At 43.8% G+C, this 16664-nt stretch overlaps 1 protein-coding gene across 1 annotated transcript in view; it reads right to left on the reverse strand.

Moving 5' to 3' along the window:
- Positions 1 to 16664, reverse strand: part of CKAP5 (cytoskeleton associated protein 5) — a 4315141-nt gene that overhangs the window by 1261773 nt on the left and 3036704 nt on the right. Inside the window, exon 29 of the mRNA XM_044084803.1 lies at positions 7069 to 7204. Within this exon, the coding sequence (XP_043940738.1) occupies positions 7069 to 7204 (136 nt within the window). The remainder of the gene's footprint in view (positions 1 to 7068; positions 7205 to 16664) is intronic.

Raw genomic sequence — 16664 nt, forward strand, 5'->3', positions numbered from 1 at the left:
GTGTACGTCCATAGAATGCAGAATCCTTTCTCCCTTGTTCTGTGGATTTGGATAAAAAGTTGGCAGATGAATATAAATGCTGGGTTTGTCCTCAGGGAGACCCTGCCCGGATAAAAGATTCCACAGCCATAAGTGCCTGTAGCTCTGAAACTGTCTTGCAGAAGTTATTGCTAGGAGCAGAGCTGTTTTCCAAGATAAAAACTTTATATCAGCAGTAGCAGCTGGCTCAAAAGGAGGCAGGGTGAGTTTTTCCAAGACATAGTTGAGGTCCCATGCAGGCATTGGTGATTCCCTTGGAGGCCTTACATTTTTGGCTCTTCTGAGGTACTGTTTTAATAAGGGATGAGAAAAGATTGGTGGCTCTGTATTGTAATGAGACAAAATGGCAGAGGCATGAATTTTAATAGATGAGAAAGATAGGCCTTTGTCCAGCATCTCAGTTAAGTATTGCAAAATCTGAGGAATATCTGGCACAGCTGTATCTGTTCCTTGTGCCTGGTTCCAAGCACAGAATCTCTTCCATTTTCCAGCATAAAATTTTCTAGTACTAGGCCTTCTGGCTTCCAAAATGGTATCCATCACAGCTTTGCGGAGAGGTGTGTTTTGGATGATGCCATTATCCACCATGCTGCCAGGTTTAAAGTCCTGAGCTGGCTGTGCAGGATCTGATTGTTTTGCTGGGACAGTAGATGCGGTACTTGAGGTAAGGTCTAAGCTAGGCATTGAGACAAGCTCCTTAATATTGGGTACCAGTGCTGGCGGGGCAAGTCTGGTGCAATCAGTATCATCTTTGGCTTCTCCTGTCTGACATTTAGGAGTACCTTGGGGAGGAAAGGCAGAGAGGGAAAGGCATATACTGATAGGTTTTTCCAGCTGAAGGATAGGGCGTCCACTTTCCATGCTTGTCTGGTGAAAAATCCTTGTGCGGAATCTCTTTAGTTAGTAGTTGTGAGGGGAGGTAAATAGATCTATGTCCGGGTATCCCCATTTCCTTGTTATCATGCTGAAGACTTGTGGATCCAGCTGCCACTCGTGGGGATCCATGAGGTTTCTGCTTAGATCGTCTGCCAGAGTATTTTTCCTTCCTGGCAGGAATTGTGCCTGCAGATGTACTTGGTAAGTCAATGCTGTGTCCCACAAAGTCATGGCTAGTCTAGAAAGGGGGTAAGAGTGTGGGCACCCCTGCTTGTTTATATACCACATGACCATGGTGTTGTCTTGTCTTTATCAGTAGTTATCCTGGATGAAGTAGGTCCTTGAAGGCTGTCATGGCATTTTGAACAGCTAGCATCTCATTTTGAATGATATGTAGATGCATTTGGTTTGAGGTCCATGTTCCCTGAATGCATCTTACTGCCATGTGGGCCTCCAAGGCATAATTTGTTAGTGTCTGCCTGGCTGGGGGTAATGTGAACGGCTGTCTCTTGTTTTGGTGACAAGCCTTTGCCCACCATCGGAACTCCTGCTGCAGGCAGGAAATTATAGTAATTACAGTTTCCAGGCTGTGGCAATGTTGAGTCCAAACACTTTTTAGGTACCACTGAAGTTTCCTCATATGCAGTCTTGCATATGGAATTAGTAGGATGCAGGATGCCATGAAGCCCAAAGCCTGCAGAATTTTTCTTGCAGATAACTGGGCCTTTGTTGCTAACATATTGAAATAGGTAGTCAGTTGCCTTTGTTTGTCTGGCATGAGATAAGCCGTCTGGGCAGTTGTACTTAAGCTTGCACGCAGGAATATTATCTCTTGAGAGGATACTAGTTTTGATTTCTTTTCGTTGACTGTGTACCCTAGGCATGTTAGAAGTTTTTTCACAAACGCCATATGCTGTAGAAGGATGTCCTTGTCCTCTGCTTGAATTAGACAGTCGCCCAAGTAAGGAAATATTTGTATTCCTCTTTGTCTGCAGAATGCAATTACTGGTGCCAAGCACTTTGTAAAGACACTGGGCGCAGTAGATAAGGTGAAGGGCAGTGCAGAGAATTGGTAATGCATTGATCCAGCCTTGAATCTGAGGTATCTTCTGCATATTTGTCTGATTGGGACATGCAGGTATGCCTCTTTTAGGTCTAAAGTTACAAGCCAAGCGTTCTTCCCCAGCATGGGCAGAAGCTGCTGCAAAGTCAACATTTTGAATTTTGGTATATCCAGGAATGTGTTCAGAATCGATAGGTCCAGTATTGGCCTCCAGGCCTTGTCCTTTCCGGGTACCAAGAACAGTCTCGAGTAAAATCCTTGTCCCTGCTCTTGCTCTGGCACTTGTTGAATGGCCCCCATGTCCATGAGGGATGAGACTTGTTTTTGTGCCTCTGCCCATTGATTTTTTTTGCAGATGTGGCCAGCCGTTTACCTTTGGCAGGGTATGGAAATGGAACTTGTAGCCTTGTGACACGATATTTAGAACCCACTTGTCCTGGGTTATAATGTGCTAATTTTGAGAAAAATTTGCTAATTTCCCCCCCTAAGGGTGCTGCCAGGAAATAAGTGCTTGGTGCAGGCAGGGGGAAGTCATTGGGACTGTTTCCTGTAAGGTTGTGATTTGTCTTCTCCACTTTTGGAGGTAGAAGCACCCCATTGCTTTGACCTGTATGAACCTTGCGCCTGGGATCTGCCTCTAGGGCATCTGGGTCTGCCCCTTTGAGGTCTGACGCAGGAAAGGACCAATTCTTTGTTGGCCAGTGTCTACTAAACCTAGGTGGCTGTACTTGTAAGAAATCTTTGACCATTTGCATAGATTTATAGGTTCATAGGTTCATACTAGGCTATCTAGGGGCATTATTTCATTTATAGCCCTATTTTTTTTTGGCTTACGCCACCCCTTTAGTATGGGGAACTATACCCATTATTTTGCTGTGCCTCTGTTTTGTCCTTCATTTTCTTTAACACCTCTTCTGCCTTAACACTAAACAAAGTATCATGCTGTAAAGGTGCATCTAATAATTTAACTTTAACATGATCAGGTAGATTTTGTTCCTTTAACCAAGCATGCCTTCTAATTACAAAACCTGTAACTGCGGCCCTGCAGGAGGCCTCTAAAGAATCAAAACCACATTGCAAAGTATGATTTCCAACTTGTTCAGCTGCATGCAAGATATCCTGCAATTTCCTTGTCTTCTGCACATTCAGAGTTTAACATTTTCTGATTAAGCAATGCCATGACATGTTGCTGACATTTGAGCATATGAAACTGACAGTTTAAGGCCCTTATAGCCAAGGAAGCAGATGTGTAAACCTTTTTTCCTCGTCTATCCAGTGCCCTAGAACCCCTGTCAGAAGGGGTAGGGTTTTTTGCAGCGGAAGCCTTAACTCACTTGGGACCCTGAAAAATAGTTTCTGGGTCTGCAGCAGGGTTTTTAAAAAGGAATTTAGGTGAGTCAGGAACCCTGTAATATCTGTCAGGCTTAACAGGAGCTGGAGGTAAGGAGTCAGGGGTAAGGCTAGACTCCGAAAACACATCTACAATGTCTAACACAGGAGGGATGGCTAGTGGCTTGTGCTGAGGTAGTAACAGGAAATCCCTGTGCCTCTTTTTAGATTCTGAAAAATCTTGGCTCTCCCAGTGGAAATGCTCCCTCATGGTATGTAAGGTTTCCCCAAAAGAATAGTCCTCAGGAGGAGAAGCTGAAGGTATGGATTCTTCAGCATCAGAATCCTCATTGGGGGAAAAGAATATTCCTGATCAGAAGAGGAATCAGAAGAAATGGAAACCTGATCTGAAGATTCATAGTCAGTCTCTTGCCTAAGCCTCTTATCAGGAGGGGGATGGGAACCCCTGATCAAGGTAATCAAGTCTTCGGCCATTCTGAGCATCTGTTTTTTGGGCATGGAGGCCTGTCCACGTGGCTCTAGAGTTTGCTTCTTTGCCTTTGAAGGTGCTTTAGTCTTTGCCTTTGAAGTCGGTTTAATGTATAGATGTTTGGGTCTGAATACACCCTCAGAAGCCGGTGCCTGCTCAGCAGCTCCAGACCCATCTGAAGGATTAGCGTCAGAGGCTCCAATACCTTGAGTTTCCAGCGGCATGGCCGACTCCACGTGGGAGTCGGTAGCAGCCTGTGGCTCTAAAGTAGCGGTCACCAGGGGCTGCGAAAGCACCTGAGAGCAGGCGAATGGCTTAGGAGAAGCTTCATCGGTTTTGGGCCTCGGCTGTCTTTCTTTTTCTTTGCGTTTTTTGTGAACTCCGGTAGTCGGATGGCTTTCCGACATTTCTGGATAATTAAACCTGCGTCCAAAGTAGTTTAAAGCAAAATCATACAGACGCTTAGTGTGTTGGTTAAATCTAGCACAAAACTGACAACCCAGAAAGTTATGATCAGGGCCTAGGCAAGGAATACAGTAAGAATGAAAGTCCTTATGAGGTAATTTGCTTCCCACAAGAAATACAATTAACTTTTTCTGACATCGGTTCTGGAGCAAGAAAAAAGTTTCCCCAATGAGGTACTTAGCTTTACAGAAGACTTTGGATCTGAAATTCTAACTCAAAAATCTCCTGAGTTGGCCGACCGGCACTTGCAAACTGCTTCTGCTTCGGGCACCGCGCAAGAAAGACTAAAGAAAATGGTGTCGGCTGCTTCTTTTATACCCCCGACATCAGGGAAGGGGCGACGACAGCCGACGCAGGACCCAAGACTTTGGAATTCAGGCCGACTGAGGCCAACCTGCCAGCAGGATTACCCAAATGTAATGACTGCAACAGTGAAACACGAAGAACATCAACTTGGCTAGTGCCTGCGACTTTAGCAACCTACTGACCACTCTCTCCACATCGTGATCCGATAGCCTAGAAAACCGAGAGGAGTGAGAGGATCGGTGACTGCGCTCGCTCTGAAGCAAAGGAGACCGAGGAGCCAAATGCACAGATTCAAGTGAGGGGGACCTTAGCCTCTTGTGGCTCCGCGATGGCTCCGAAGCCTCTGATGGAGCCAACGGGGAGATTGTCTTGGTGCCAGCCGGAACCGACATGGAAGGTAAACTCTGAACCGAAGACTGCTCTGAACTTGGAGCAGACGACTTAGTGGGTTACGAGGATTTCACAGGCTGTGAGCTCTTGGCCAGTGAATCCTGGGGTTTTAAAAGACCCCCAAGGATAAGCTTATTCTTACACTCCTGCAGGACTCTTGGACTAAAGGCATGGCAGATAGAACAAGAGTCCTGCAGGTGCACAGCGTCTAAACAATAGACGCAAGAAGTGTGCCCATCTGTCAGAGACATTTTCTGACAGCATGAGTCACACTTCTTGAACCCAGAAACCTTGGATTCCTTTGACATCCTTGAAAGTAAGGAAAAACAATTATAACAATAACAACCAGAAGCAAAATACAGTCTACAAAAACACACTACTATAAAGACTATAGCTAAAGGTTTTTTTTTTTTTTTTTTGAGAATAGGAAAGCCTCTAACTTAAACGGCTAGCCTATAAGAGAAAGGTAGAAGGAAAAGCCTCTAACTTAAACGGCTAACCTGACAAGAAGAGGTGGGGGGAGGGGTGGGGGAGAAATCTCTAAGTTAAACGAGTTCTACAAGAAAAAGGAGGGATACTACAAGCTAACAAGCTAACTCTCACAAAACAAGACTATCGTTAACAATAAAATACTAGAATGGTTGAAATCTAGTGAAGAAAGTTATACAAAAAACTTTATACGAGCCTGAGCCAGAAACACGACACCTCGCAGCTGAAGCAGCAAACGAGATCTGGGTAGCTATCGCTAGGCATTATGGGATAAGGGGTAGCCTTGAGCCAGTAAACAGCTCTCAAGCTACTGAAGATGGCAGAGTCGGAGCCGAAGATCGGCTCTGATCCCAACCAGCAAGAACGAAGGCGAGCTAGACAACTTAACATCAAAGGTTCAAAAGCTATAAGCAAAAATTATAACAGCATATCTTTCATAAAGTACACTCGACAGCTGTAGCAACAATGTCTGTTCACAATGGCGGCAAACGAGAGCTGGGGAATGAAAGGACTACTGCATTATGGGTAAGGGAGGAGCTTGAGAGTCAGTAGTATCCACAAGCTGTGAAACAGCAGCAGTCAGATCAGAGTATCTTAACCCATATGTTGAGGAATGAATGAAAACTGGCATCAGATTAAAAATTATCCACTTCCTCTCAACATAAACATGAGCAAGCCTGTAACAGGACTGTACTCTTCACTGCTAGGTACACTGGTGAAAGTCATCACTTTGTATCCTTGCATTACGTGAGCTGTATCACATTTAAACCATCATCTCTGGTTTAAAATTTACCCAAAAATGTTTGCCTTTAGTACGTATTCCAAACCATCACCCGCATCTGAAGAGCAACTGCTCGGACTTCCCATCACCTTCATCTGAGGAGCCACTCCTCGGACTTGAATCAGCTGTCAGTAGAGGTGCTACTGTGTCAAATTAATAGTACCAAATGCTGTTCTAATTTTGTATGCAAATTTTGGTGGCACCTTTACTGCAATCTGAGGTTTATATACAAGATTAAAAACTGAAAGTCAGAAATGGAACACTGGCATCACAAACCTCTGTACATACATCAGCTATCGAACTGTCCTCCCTCTCCCCGCTATCACTTATGTTCAAGATACAATCTTTAATGCCAACTTATTCAGCTGCAAGTCCCTTCGTCTGCTACTGCAGTTTTAAGTACCTGACCTTTGGTCAGCATTACATCTCCCTTTTCATCCTTCTCTGCCTTTTTTTTTTTTTTTTTTACCATGCCTACTTAATTCAGTGCACATCTATTTTTGTATAATCACGACTTCTAAACCTTGCCATGTCGATGAACACTTTGGAAAATTCTGCACTTCACCAACCTGTCATGCAGAACAGTTGCGTGTAATACAGACAGACCTTTGTTTTGTTTCAGTACCCTTTCTCTTGTGTCCTTTAAAAGTTTCCATGCAGTAATGTGCTTAACTTCACATCTGTAATTACACTTAATTTTACTTTTCTTCTGTCACTCTTCACTATTTATACTTGTACTGGAAATGACCTCTGGGCACTCCATTACATGTGAAAAATGAATCTTTCCCAGTGTAGACCACCAGAACTTAAATATAAATTCAGATATGTTACAAAACTTACCTGCACGCTGTTTAGCGTTCTTAGATTTAGTGCCTTCCATCAAAAAAGTAAACATCCTGCTAGCTGGGTACACTTTACACAACATGCTCAGAATAGCACGCACATCCTTTCGAATGACATCTTTGGGTTCACCCACCTGCAAAGAAAACACTTGGCTGTGACTTACTGTGCAGCAAGAACAGCAATCTGTAAATCAAACTAAATGTCCAGTAAAGGGATTAAAAAAAAACTATGAATATAATGACAAATCAGTGAGAATTATAAGCAGGCACTTGCCAGAACCTAACCTCTTAACCAGGAGAAATTAAAATGCTTTTTAGCTGGCAAGTCTAGACTCTTGTTTTCAAGTGTCTACTACACAAAGGATGACCACACACACACACACACACACACACACACACACAAAAAAAAAAAAAACTCCAGGAGCAAAATAAATTTCATTAATTGTTAGACAAAGTCAACGTGTCACTTTATCCCTGCAAGTAATGCATAAGACTTGGTTTCTGTGTTAACCAGCTACAAAAAAACACTACGAATTCCTCAATAAATGCAACAAAATAAAGTGGAAAATGTCAACAGAAATGGTGTCTGCCTGCACGTTGCTATTTTACTATCACAGGAACTTTAAATGCTGATGATATATGGCATGATCTACTGCAGCTGCAAAAACTGCAATAATTAATGTAATATGGTAAAATAAAGACATACAAGCAAATGGATATAAAATAAATTCTGCAGCTTACTGTAGGTATTATCAGATTTCACTGCAAGGGACATAACTCGAAGCATTTCCTTTAACTTCATTTTCAATGTGCGTAGTTGCTTTATTTCTTAACTGGCTAACTTCTATTTTACACGTGCTTTTTTTATATGTGCTTTATTTTTTAATTAACTGCCTTGTGTTTGGCTCCTTTCCAAAAATTTAAATTTCTTACCATGTCAGCATCAAGGAACCCTCTTGAGCGACTGGGTCCATCTTCTCCTCTGAACATAATTCTGCATGTTTTTCTTATAAACTCTTGAACATGGTGGAGGTGGCACATGTTCTGCTGCAAGAACGAACCCAAAACAACAGCATCTACTCAGGGCCTGCCTGTCCTCTGAGCATGTCACATTCTCCCCTCCATAATCTTTTTTTATAAATTTTCTGAAAAATCGAGCAACAATGAATATCTAATACCTATGTTAATTTGTGATATGCAATATACCAGCCTAACTGCACAGAACAAAGACATTAGAATGTGGAGCAATGAAGGTGCTGAATGATAAGACTACTCTAACAAGACAGGTTCTCACAGAACACATATGGCAAAGCAACCATCGGTTTCAGCTAAAATAAGGGATGTCAAAGCTTTGGCTGAATCTCAAGTACTGTATGGTAGTTGGTGCAGAGGAATAAGGCTCTGACCTGCTAGTAAGACGCTTTCTGGAGGCACAGGTACAGGGTGGCTTCCACCTCCATGTGCTTAGTTATGTGCAACACTGTGCAAATCATTTATGACTACCATACTCCCAGGTCATCCTGTAGAGAGACACTTGTGTCTACTGGGCTTAGCTGGCTTATGAATGTGTTTAGAAAATGGGAGAAAAGAGAAGGACAAAAGGTCAATAATAAGAACCCGAAGACACAGCTGTACTAAAGCCACACTTCTACACACGCAATTGAAAGTGTAATGGTTACAGGAGGACTGAATCAATGAGGCAAAATGTTTACAATAGAGACATTCTGAAGCATACAGTAGGGAAAAAAAAGTCAGACCTTAGGCTTTGACTACAACATTTATCAACAGGGAGTTAGCTACTTAAGGACTAAAAAAGGAGGTGGCAATCCAACTAGAAAGTGAATTTCTAACAATCACAAGGCCCATCCTTCTGAGGAGCTGTTCTACAGTACAGTTGTGTTACACTTACTATACATGCTAGAGTAGAGCATTGCTACAGTACTGATTCATGGGTCTTCCTGCTATACAGAAAACCTTTAACTGTCCCAGTTTCCAGAGTTGTGCATCATCCCTAATCAAGAGACGTCTGGGTATAACAGGGGCATTTCATCTGCGCTACCTTCAGGTCTTTCTAGGTTGTGCTATGCAGTCTGATGCCAGAGAACACCACACTCTCTCCAGCTGTTAAAGTTTTAGTGAGTAAAAAGATTTACTAAGCATGGACTAGGAGTTGAGAGAAATTCTCCCAGGAATGGGGTACAGGTCATCGGATAGAGGGAAAGGTGGGTGGGTGTTTTTACTGCAACCTGATCTACTCTATCTACAATTAAGGTAAGTTTAACTATGAAGAGCATAGTACAGTTAATGGTCCACTACAGATTCCTGGAAGACCTCTCAAAGTTACAGGCTGGGTGACAAGCTGCCTGGTGACCACTGGGACAGCAGGTTCTGTAGGACAGCAGTAGCAAATGCTGCACTAGCCCTGGAGGGGTTACCTAAATGGCAGTGCTTGGTGAGGGTATGGACAGAGGTCTACGATGCAGCTTCCAAAAGGGCCTGGGTAGGGACACCATTAAGGAAGGCAGTGGTGGCTGCCCTGTGTCTCATGGTGTGAGCACTGACCACAGCAGGCAATGGTTCACCATGAGTATAACAGAAAGTAAAGCAACTGGCTAACTATCCTGAAATAGTATGGATATAGTCTACCTTCCTTCCCTTCTGCAAAGATCAACAGTTCCCTTTACATGGGAAGCTTGTTTTGTTCAGAGAATACCTGATTTTTTCAGTGGCATCCAGGGAATGTACGATTTGTTCAGCTTTATTTTGCAGATTTGTAAAGAACACTTGTAAGTGTACAGCTTGATTCATGGAGAGTTGAGATACTACCTTGCTCATGAAGAAAGGTCAGCTATGAGGGTTACCATGTCCTTATGGAAAACAAGGAAAGGTTATAAACATCAGGGCTTGCAATTCTGAGACCCGCCTGACTGAGGTGATGGCAATCGGGGGGGGGGGGGTGTTCCACATGAGCATCTTTAAAGAACAGAAACTGCAAGCTCAAAAAAGTAGCACAAGTTACTTTTTCCAGAACATAGTTAAAGTCCCAAGGAGGGGCCCAGTTTCTCCTCCGAGATCATAAGATGCAGGGGCGGCCCTAGGTCAACTGGTGCCCTAGGCAAAAGGGTTCCACAGCGCCCCCCCCCCCAACACATTACCTGGTGCCGCCATCCTGGTCTACCTACACCAAATAAATACTGGAAAAGCACCCCTGCTAGACTGGCGCCCTAGGCGGCCACCTAGTTGGCCTATGCCTAAGGCCGGCCATGATAAGATGTATAACCCTCTTTAGGTACAGTTTTAACTGGGATTCAGAATAAATAGGAGGGAAAGGGGGAGGCATACAGAGATGGCAGAAGCATGCACCTTGATACTGGAATAAGAAATGCCTTAGAAATAACCCAGAAAAATATTAAACACTAGACTCATGTCTGCATAGGGAAATATGATTCTTTTGACCTGGCACCGAGAGGAAAACTAATTCGACTTGGATAAGTTTGACTTTCTGGTACTGGGCTTTCTTGCCTCTTTACAGATAGATAGCACTTGAGTAGTTTGCATTTTATGGGTTAGAATCCAATCCTCCATGTTGACAGTTTGGGTGCTGGCAAATGAGGATGTATGACAGACGCCTTCAGCTGGGTGAGTAGATCTAACACTGGTGGAAGAACCTGCAATCTCCTTTCGCCAAGGCTCAAAAGGGAGTGGGAGAGAGAAATATTGCAGTCTTGATCAGAAGGGGGGAAATGGATATCCTGCTCAGCCTAACGTCATTTTTTTCAATACCCTGGAGATCAGAGGTAATGGAGGGAAGGCATACAGGAAGAGGTCTGTCCATGTGAATGAAGATGTCAGTCCTGCAAGTCCCCATCTGAGTTCTTGAATGGAATCTTTGTAGATGCCTATCCTAACGAGATGCAAACGGATCTACGCTGTGGTGCACCCATTCATCGGTAAGGTCTAGATCATCTCTTGCTTTAACATCCACTGTGGTCCAGAAGGTCCCCTAATCAATAAAAGAAACTGCATTGGTGCTGCTCAGGCCTGTAGGCTGCTGTGTCAGTTGCCATTCTTGTGCCAAGAGTAAAAATCATTACTGCCAGACTCCACAGGGGGTAAGAATAAGTCCTCCTCTTGCTTATGTACCACATGACTAAGTGGTATTTGTCCAAATCTACAGTGCACTTCATTATAGGTTGCTCTGATAGGCTTTCACTGCTAGAAAACACTACATTTTATAAAAAAAAAAAAAACATAAAATCCTGGGCAATTTTAAGGTCTTGAGCTTCATCCTGGGTTGTAGCGGCTGAAGACTAGGAAGTAGGCTGAGACAAGCTAACTGATTTCTTTGGTTTCGGCACCCATTTAGAAAGGGAGGACTCTGTATAAGCTTCAATGACCAACCTCAGTCCAGACTCCTGCAGAATGGCTTTGGACCAAATACACTGCATTGGGGAAACCAAATCCAACTGGCCTGCTACCATGGTGGTCTCCTCAGGGGTCATGTCAGGGGAGTCTAATCTAATTGCAGCCAGACCAGGGGGCTGCATAAGCACTCCACCTGAACTGTCGGATGACAGCTTGAGCACGGAATGATCACCATCATCCATAAAGTCATTTAACTTTTTGACTTAATGTTTTTTGGAAAAGGTAGCAGCTGAAGCAGATAAGTGAAGATGTGGAAGGAACCTGGCCCAAGGATTTCCAGGTGGTCTGAGAGGACTTCAGCCCTAACCTTAAGGGTCTAGGTTCGAAGCCTAGCACAATCCTGACAACTAGAAACGTCATACTGAAGAATGACACTTCTAGTTGTCAAGACTGTGCCAGACTGACCTTTACAAACATTAATCATAAGAAAATTTTCCCCAACAGAGTACTTTTTCTGAAAGCAAGTTGTACAGAACATTTCTGAAAGCACGCTGTACGGAACTTTTCTGAAAGCACGCTGTACGGAGCTTATCTGAAAGCACACTGCACGGAACTTATCTGAAAGCAAGTTGTACGGAACTTATCTGAAAGCAAGTTGTACGGAACTTATCTGAACGCTGGACTGCAAGTGTCTGACAGACGCAGTAGTACATTGGACTGCACAGCTAAAAGAAATTAAAATGGTTCCAGATACCACTCATACCCAAGTCCAGATGTCGGTCCTTGGCTGCTCGTCTGTTAGGGATAATGTAAAGAACCAGTTGCGGGTTTCTGCATGGCAGGAAGACCAAAAATTCTGTACTATGAGATTAACTAAGAACTTCATCTTCCTAAACATTCTGACTTATTAGTCTGGTTGTGTATTATCCAGGCTGACACAGACCTGTTCACCATCAAGTTTTAGCTCCATTGAAGCAGATAGAAAAAATTCATAGATTAAGGGATATCAAGGAACCAAAGTTTAGGGAAGAAACATGTACATCTTAAGGGACAAAACTTTTGTGAAATACCAGAAATGGCTCCCTACACATAGGTTCATAGGTGTGTACTAGGCTAATGGCCCTGGAGACTTTACAAGCCTAGCCATAGAAGTGCCCTGGCATCATGCTGCCCAACGTTAGTTTCCAGTGCCTCTATCAAGCAGAGTCACAGGAGTGATCCCTGGGGTGAACTTTCTATTACCCAACCACTTAAGATTTCTCTTGAAGAGAGATGGCGAGGTGCTCTGCTTGACATGTATGGGAAGTTTATTCCAAAGCACGGGCAGTCTCTGGGTGAGGAACAGTACAGTTGTGTACACTTACCATAAATGTAGATGTTAGAGTGTATTCACTGTTGCAGTCATTACATTTGGGTTATCTGCTTGCAGGTAACCCTCAGTCGGCCTGATTAACAAAGTCTTAGGTCCTGCGTCAGTTGCTGTCCCTTCTTCCATGACGTCAGGTCGTCAGGGGTATAAAACATGCGGCCAACGCCACTGCATCTGTTTTTCTTGCCCCAGATGTCAGATGCCCCCCTAATGGGAAGCAATTAAATACAAAAGTACAAAGATATACCTCAAACAAAAAAGCAAATACACGAAAAAGGCTTTTAAGCATAGTAAAGGAAAGCAGAGGTATAGTCAAAAGAGGTTAGGGGGCTGGAGGGAGGGTAACCAGGACTGCAACAGTGAATACACTCGAACATCTACATTTATAGTAAGTGTACACAACTGTACTATGTTCTTAGCCTTTCAGTATTGTACTCATTACATTTGGGTAGATTCCCAAAGCTATGCTTGGGAGGAGGAATTTAGATAGCAATAGGGCCAACTATAAGACCCTGCAAGACTGCAGAGGCAAAGCCAGTTCTGGATTTAGAGAAAATTAGCAAATGATGATGCTTGGTGAAAGTATGTACAGAACTCCAGGTAGCAGCTTCTAGGATGTCCCTGGTAGGGACGCCTCTGAGAAAGGCTGTAGAGGTAGATGCAGCCCTGGTGGAGTGAGGTCTGATCCCCTGGGGGGTAGGTTTTCCATGGTGCTTATAGCAGAAATGAATGTAATGAATTATCCATTTAGAAATGGTTTGCTTTGAAATTGCCTTCCCCTCTGCCCCTGCAGCAAATGCCACCAGCAGTTGTTCAGATTTCCTTTGAGATTTAGTCCTGTCCAAGTAGAATTGCAGTTGTCTGTGCACATCTAAGGAATGCAGTATCCATTCCCCTTTATTCTGTGGATTGGGAAAGAAGGTTGTAAAATGAATGGACTGATTAAGAGCCAAACTGGATACCACCTTGGGAATGAAAGATGGACTGGTTCTGATGGACACCCTGTCTGCATGAATGATGATGAGAGGCTCCACTGCCATAAATGCCTGTAATTCAGATACCCTTCTAGCTGAAGTGATTGCTAAAAGGAAAGCTGTTTTCCAAGAAAGAAATTTTAAGTCTGCAGTAGCAGCTGGCTCGTAAGGAGGTAGAGTGAGTTTCTCCAAGACAAACTTAAGGTGCCAGGCTGGGGTTGGGGCTCTCCTGGGTGGTCTCAAAATGTTGGTCCCTCTGAGGAAGTGCTTGAGCAGTGGATGAGAGAAGAGGGGAGGTTTTGTGTTATAATGAGCTGAAATGGCTGAGGCGTGGATTTTAATGGAGGAAAAAGACAGGCCCATGTGAAGCATCTCAGTTAAGTATTGTAAAATCTGAGGTAAATTGGACGCTGCTGTGCACATCCCTTGAGACTGGTTCCAGGCACAGAATCTTTTCCATTTTTCAGCATAAGATTTTCTAGTACTAGGCCTCCTTGCTTCTAAAACGATATCCATCACAGACTTGCTGCGGGATGGTGAAGGAGAGATTAAGTAATTAGCCAGACTGCAAGGTTCAGTGTTAGAAGCTGAGGGTGCAGAATCTGGTTCTTCTGCTGAGACAGCAGGGAAGGAGTCTGAGGAGGGTGCCATGGAGATAATCGTGACACACTGCGCCGGAGTGGGTACCAGTGTTGGCACGGCCAGTCTGGAGCAATCAAAATCATCCTTGGTTTGTCCTGTTTGATTTTTAGTAGTACTTTGGAGAGCAGAGGCAGAGGGGGAAAGGCATAGACTGATAGGTTTTTCCAGCTGAAGGACAGAGCATCCACTTTCCAAGCTTGTTTGTGGGGAATCCTTGTGCAAAATGTCCAATTGGTAGTTCTGGGGAGAGGCAAACAGGTCTATATCTGGGCTCCCCCATTTTTTGTCAACATGTTGAAAAATCCTTGGTTCCAGTTTCCACTCGTGTGGGTCCATGAGGTTTCTGCTTAGTCCGTCTGCCAGTGTATTTAATTTTCCTGGCAGGAATTGAGCTTGTAGGTGCACTTGGTAGCTCAAGGCTGTGTTCCACAATGCCATGGCTAGTCTGCAGAGGGGGTAAAGAATGTGTAGCCCCCTGCTTATGTACCACATAACAGTGGTATTGTCCATCTTTACCATTAGTTGTCCTGGGAGAATGTGGTCCTTGAAGGCTGTCAGAGCATTCTGTACATCTAACACTTCTTTTTGATTGATATGCAGATGCATCTGACTTCGGTTCCATTTGCCCTGAATGCACTAACCTGCCAGGTGAGCCCCCCATGCATAGTCTGATGCGTCTGTTAGGGTTTGGGTGGCAAGGGGTGGTGTGAAAGGTAGTCCCTTGTTTTGGTGTCAGGCCTCTGCCCACCAAAGGAACTCTAGGTGTAGGTAAGGTATGATAGGAATCATTGTTTCTAGGTCTTGAGAATGTTGACACCATAGGCTTTTTAGATTCCACTGTAGTTTCCTCATATGCAGTTATGCATATGGAATTAGAAGACTGCAGGAGGCCATGAACCCCAAAGGCTTGAAGTATTTGTCTTGCAGACAGCAGGGTTTTTGTGGCCACTTGTTTGAAGTAGGTTGTTAAATGAATTTGTTTCTCTGGTGTGAGGTAAGCCATCTGGGAAGTTGTATTCAAGCTTGCTCCGAGGAATATAATTTGTTGGCAGGGTACCAGGTGTGATTTCTTTTCGTTTATGGTGTAAACCAGACAAGTTAGAACCCTTTGTACAAAGGCCAGATGATTCAAAAATATGTCCTGGTTTTCTGCCCGAATTAGACAATCGTCCAGGTATGGGTATATTTGAATATTTCTTTGCCTGCAAAATGTAATAACTGGAGCTAGGCACTTTGTGAATACCCCGGGCGCAGAAGATAAGCCAAAGGGTAGTGCAGAGAACTGATCGTGCGTGTAGCATGCTTTGACGCATAGGTATCTTCTGCAAGATTCCCTGATTGGGATGTGCAGGTATGCTTCTTTTAAATCTAGTGTTGCCAACCAGGCATCTTTGCCTAGCATAAGAAGTAATTGTTGAAGAGTCAACATCTTGAATTTTGGAATCTCCAAAAAGGTGTTTAGAGTAGACAGGTCCAGGATAGGAAGCCATGAATTGTCTTTTCTGGGTACCAGGAAAAGTCTCGAGTAGAAACCTTGTCCCTTTTCCTCTTCTGGTACCAGTTGTATAGCCCCCATGCTTGAGAGAGAAAGTACTTGTCTTTGGGCCTCTGCCCAGTGATTTGGGAGTAGGTCTGGCCACCCACTTGGTGTTGGCAATGTGTGGAAGTGAAATCTGTATCCCCGGGACACTATATTTAAAACCCATTTGTCCTGGGTAATGAGTTCCCAATTTTTTGTATGAAGAGCAATCTTTCCCCCCAAAGGGACAGTCAGTTGACAAGTGCTTGGAAATTTTAAAAGGAAGTAATTGAGACAGTTTTCCATGGAGGAGGGGTCATATTTCCCAGATTTGGAAGTGGACGCCCCCCACTGCTCAGTTGTGTGTGTCCCCTGGGACTTAAACCTGGGGTTTTTGCTGTGTCTGGGTTTGGCTTGAGAAGACTTGGAAGGGGCTGGAAAGGACCAATTCTTATAGGGCCAGTGCCTACTAAATCTAGGAGACTGAACTTGTAAAAAATCTTTTAACAGTTTGCATAGATTTAGCTTTATCTTCCATCTTTTTAAGAACTTCCTCAGCTTTGTTGCCAAACAGGCGGTCCTGATTTAAAGGAGCATCCAACAATTGAGCTTTAACATAAGGCAAAGATTGCTCCTTAAGCAAAGCATGCCGTCTGAGCACAGACCCAGTAACAGCAGCCCTGCAAGAGGCCTCTAATGAATCAAAACCACATTGCAAAGTATGT

This window comes from Protopterus annectens, chromosome 9.part0 (genome assembly GCF_019279795.1).
Source record: "Protopterus annectens isolate FY-2018-M chromosome 9.part0, PAN1.0, whole genome shotgun sequence".
NCBI lineage: Eukaryota > Metazoa > Chordata > Ceratodontiformes > Protopteridae > Protopterus > Protopterus annectens.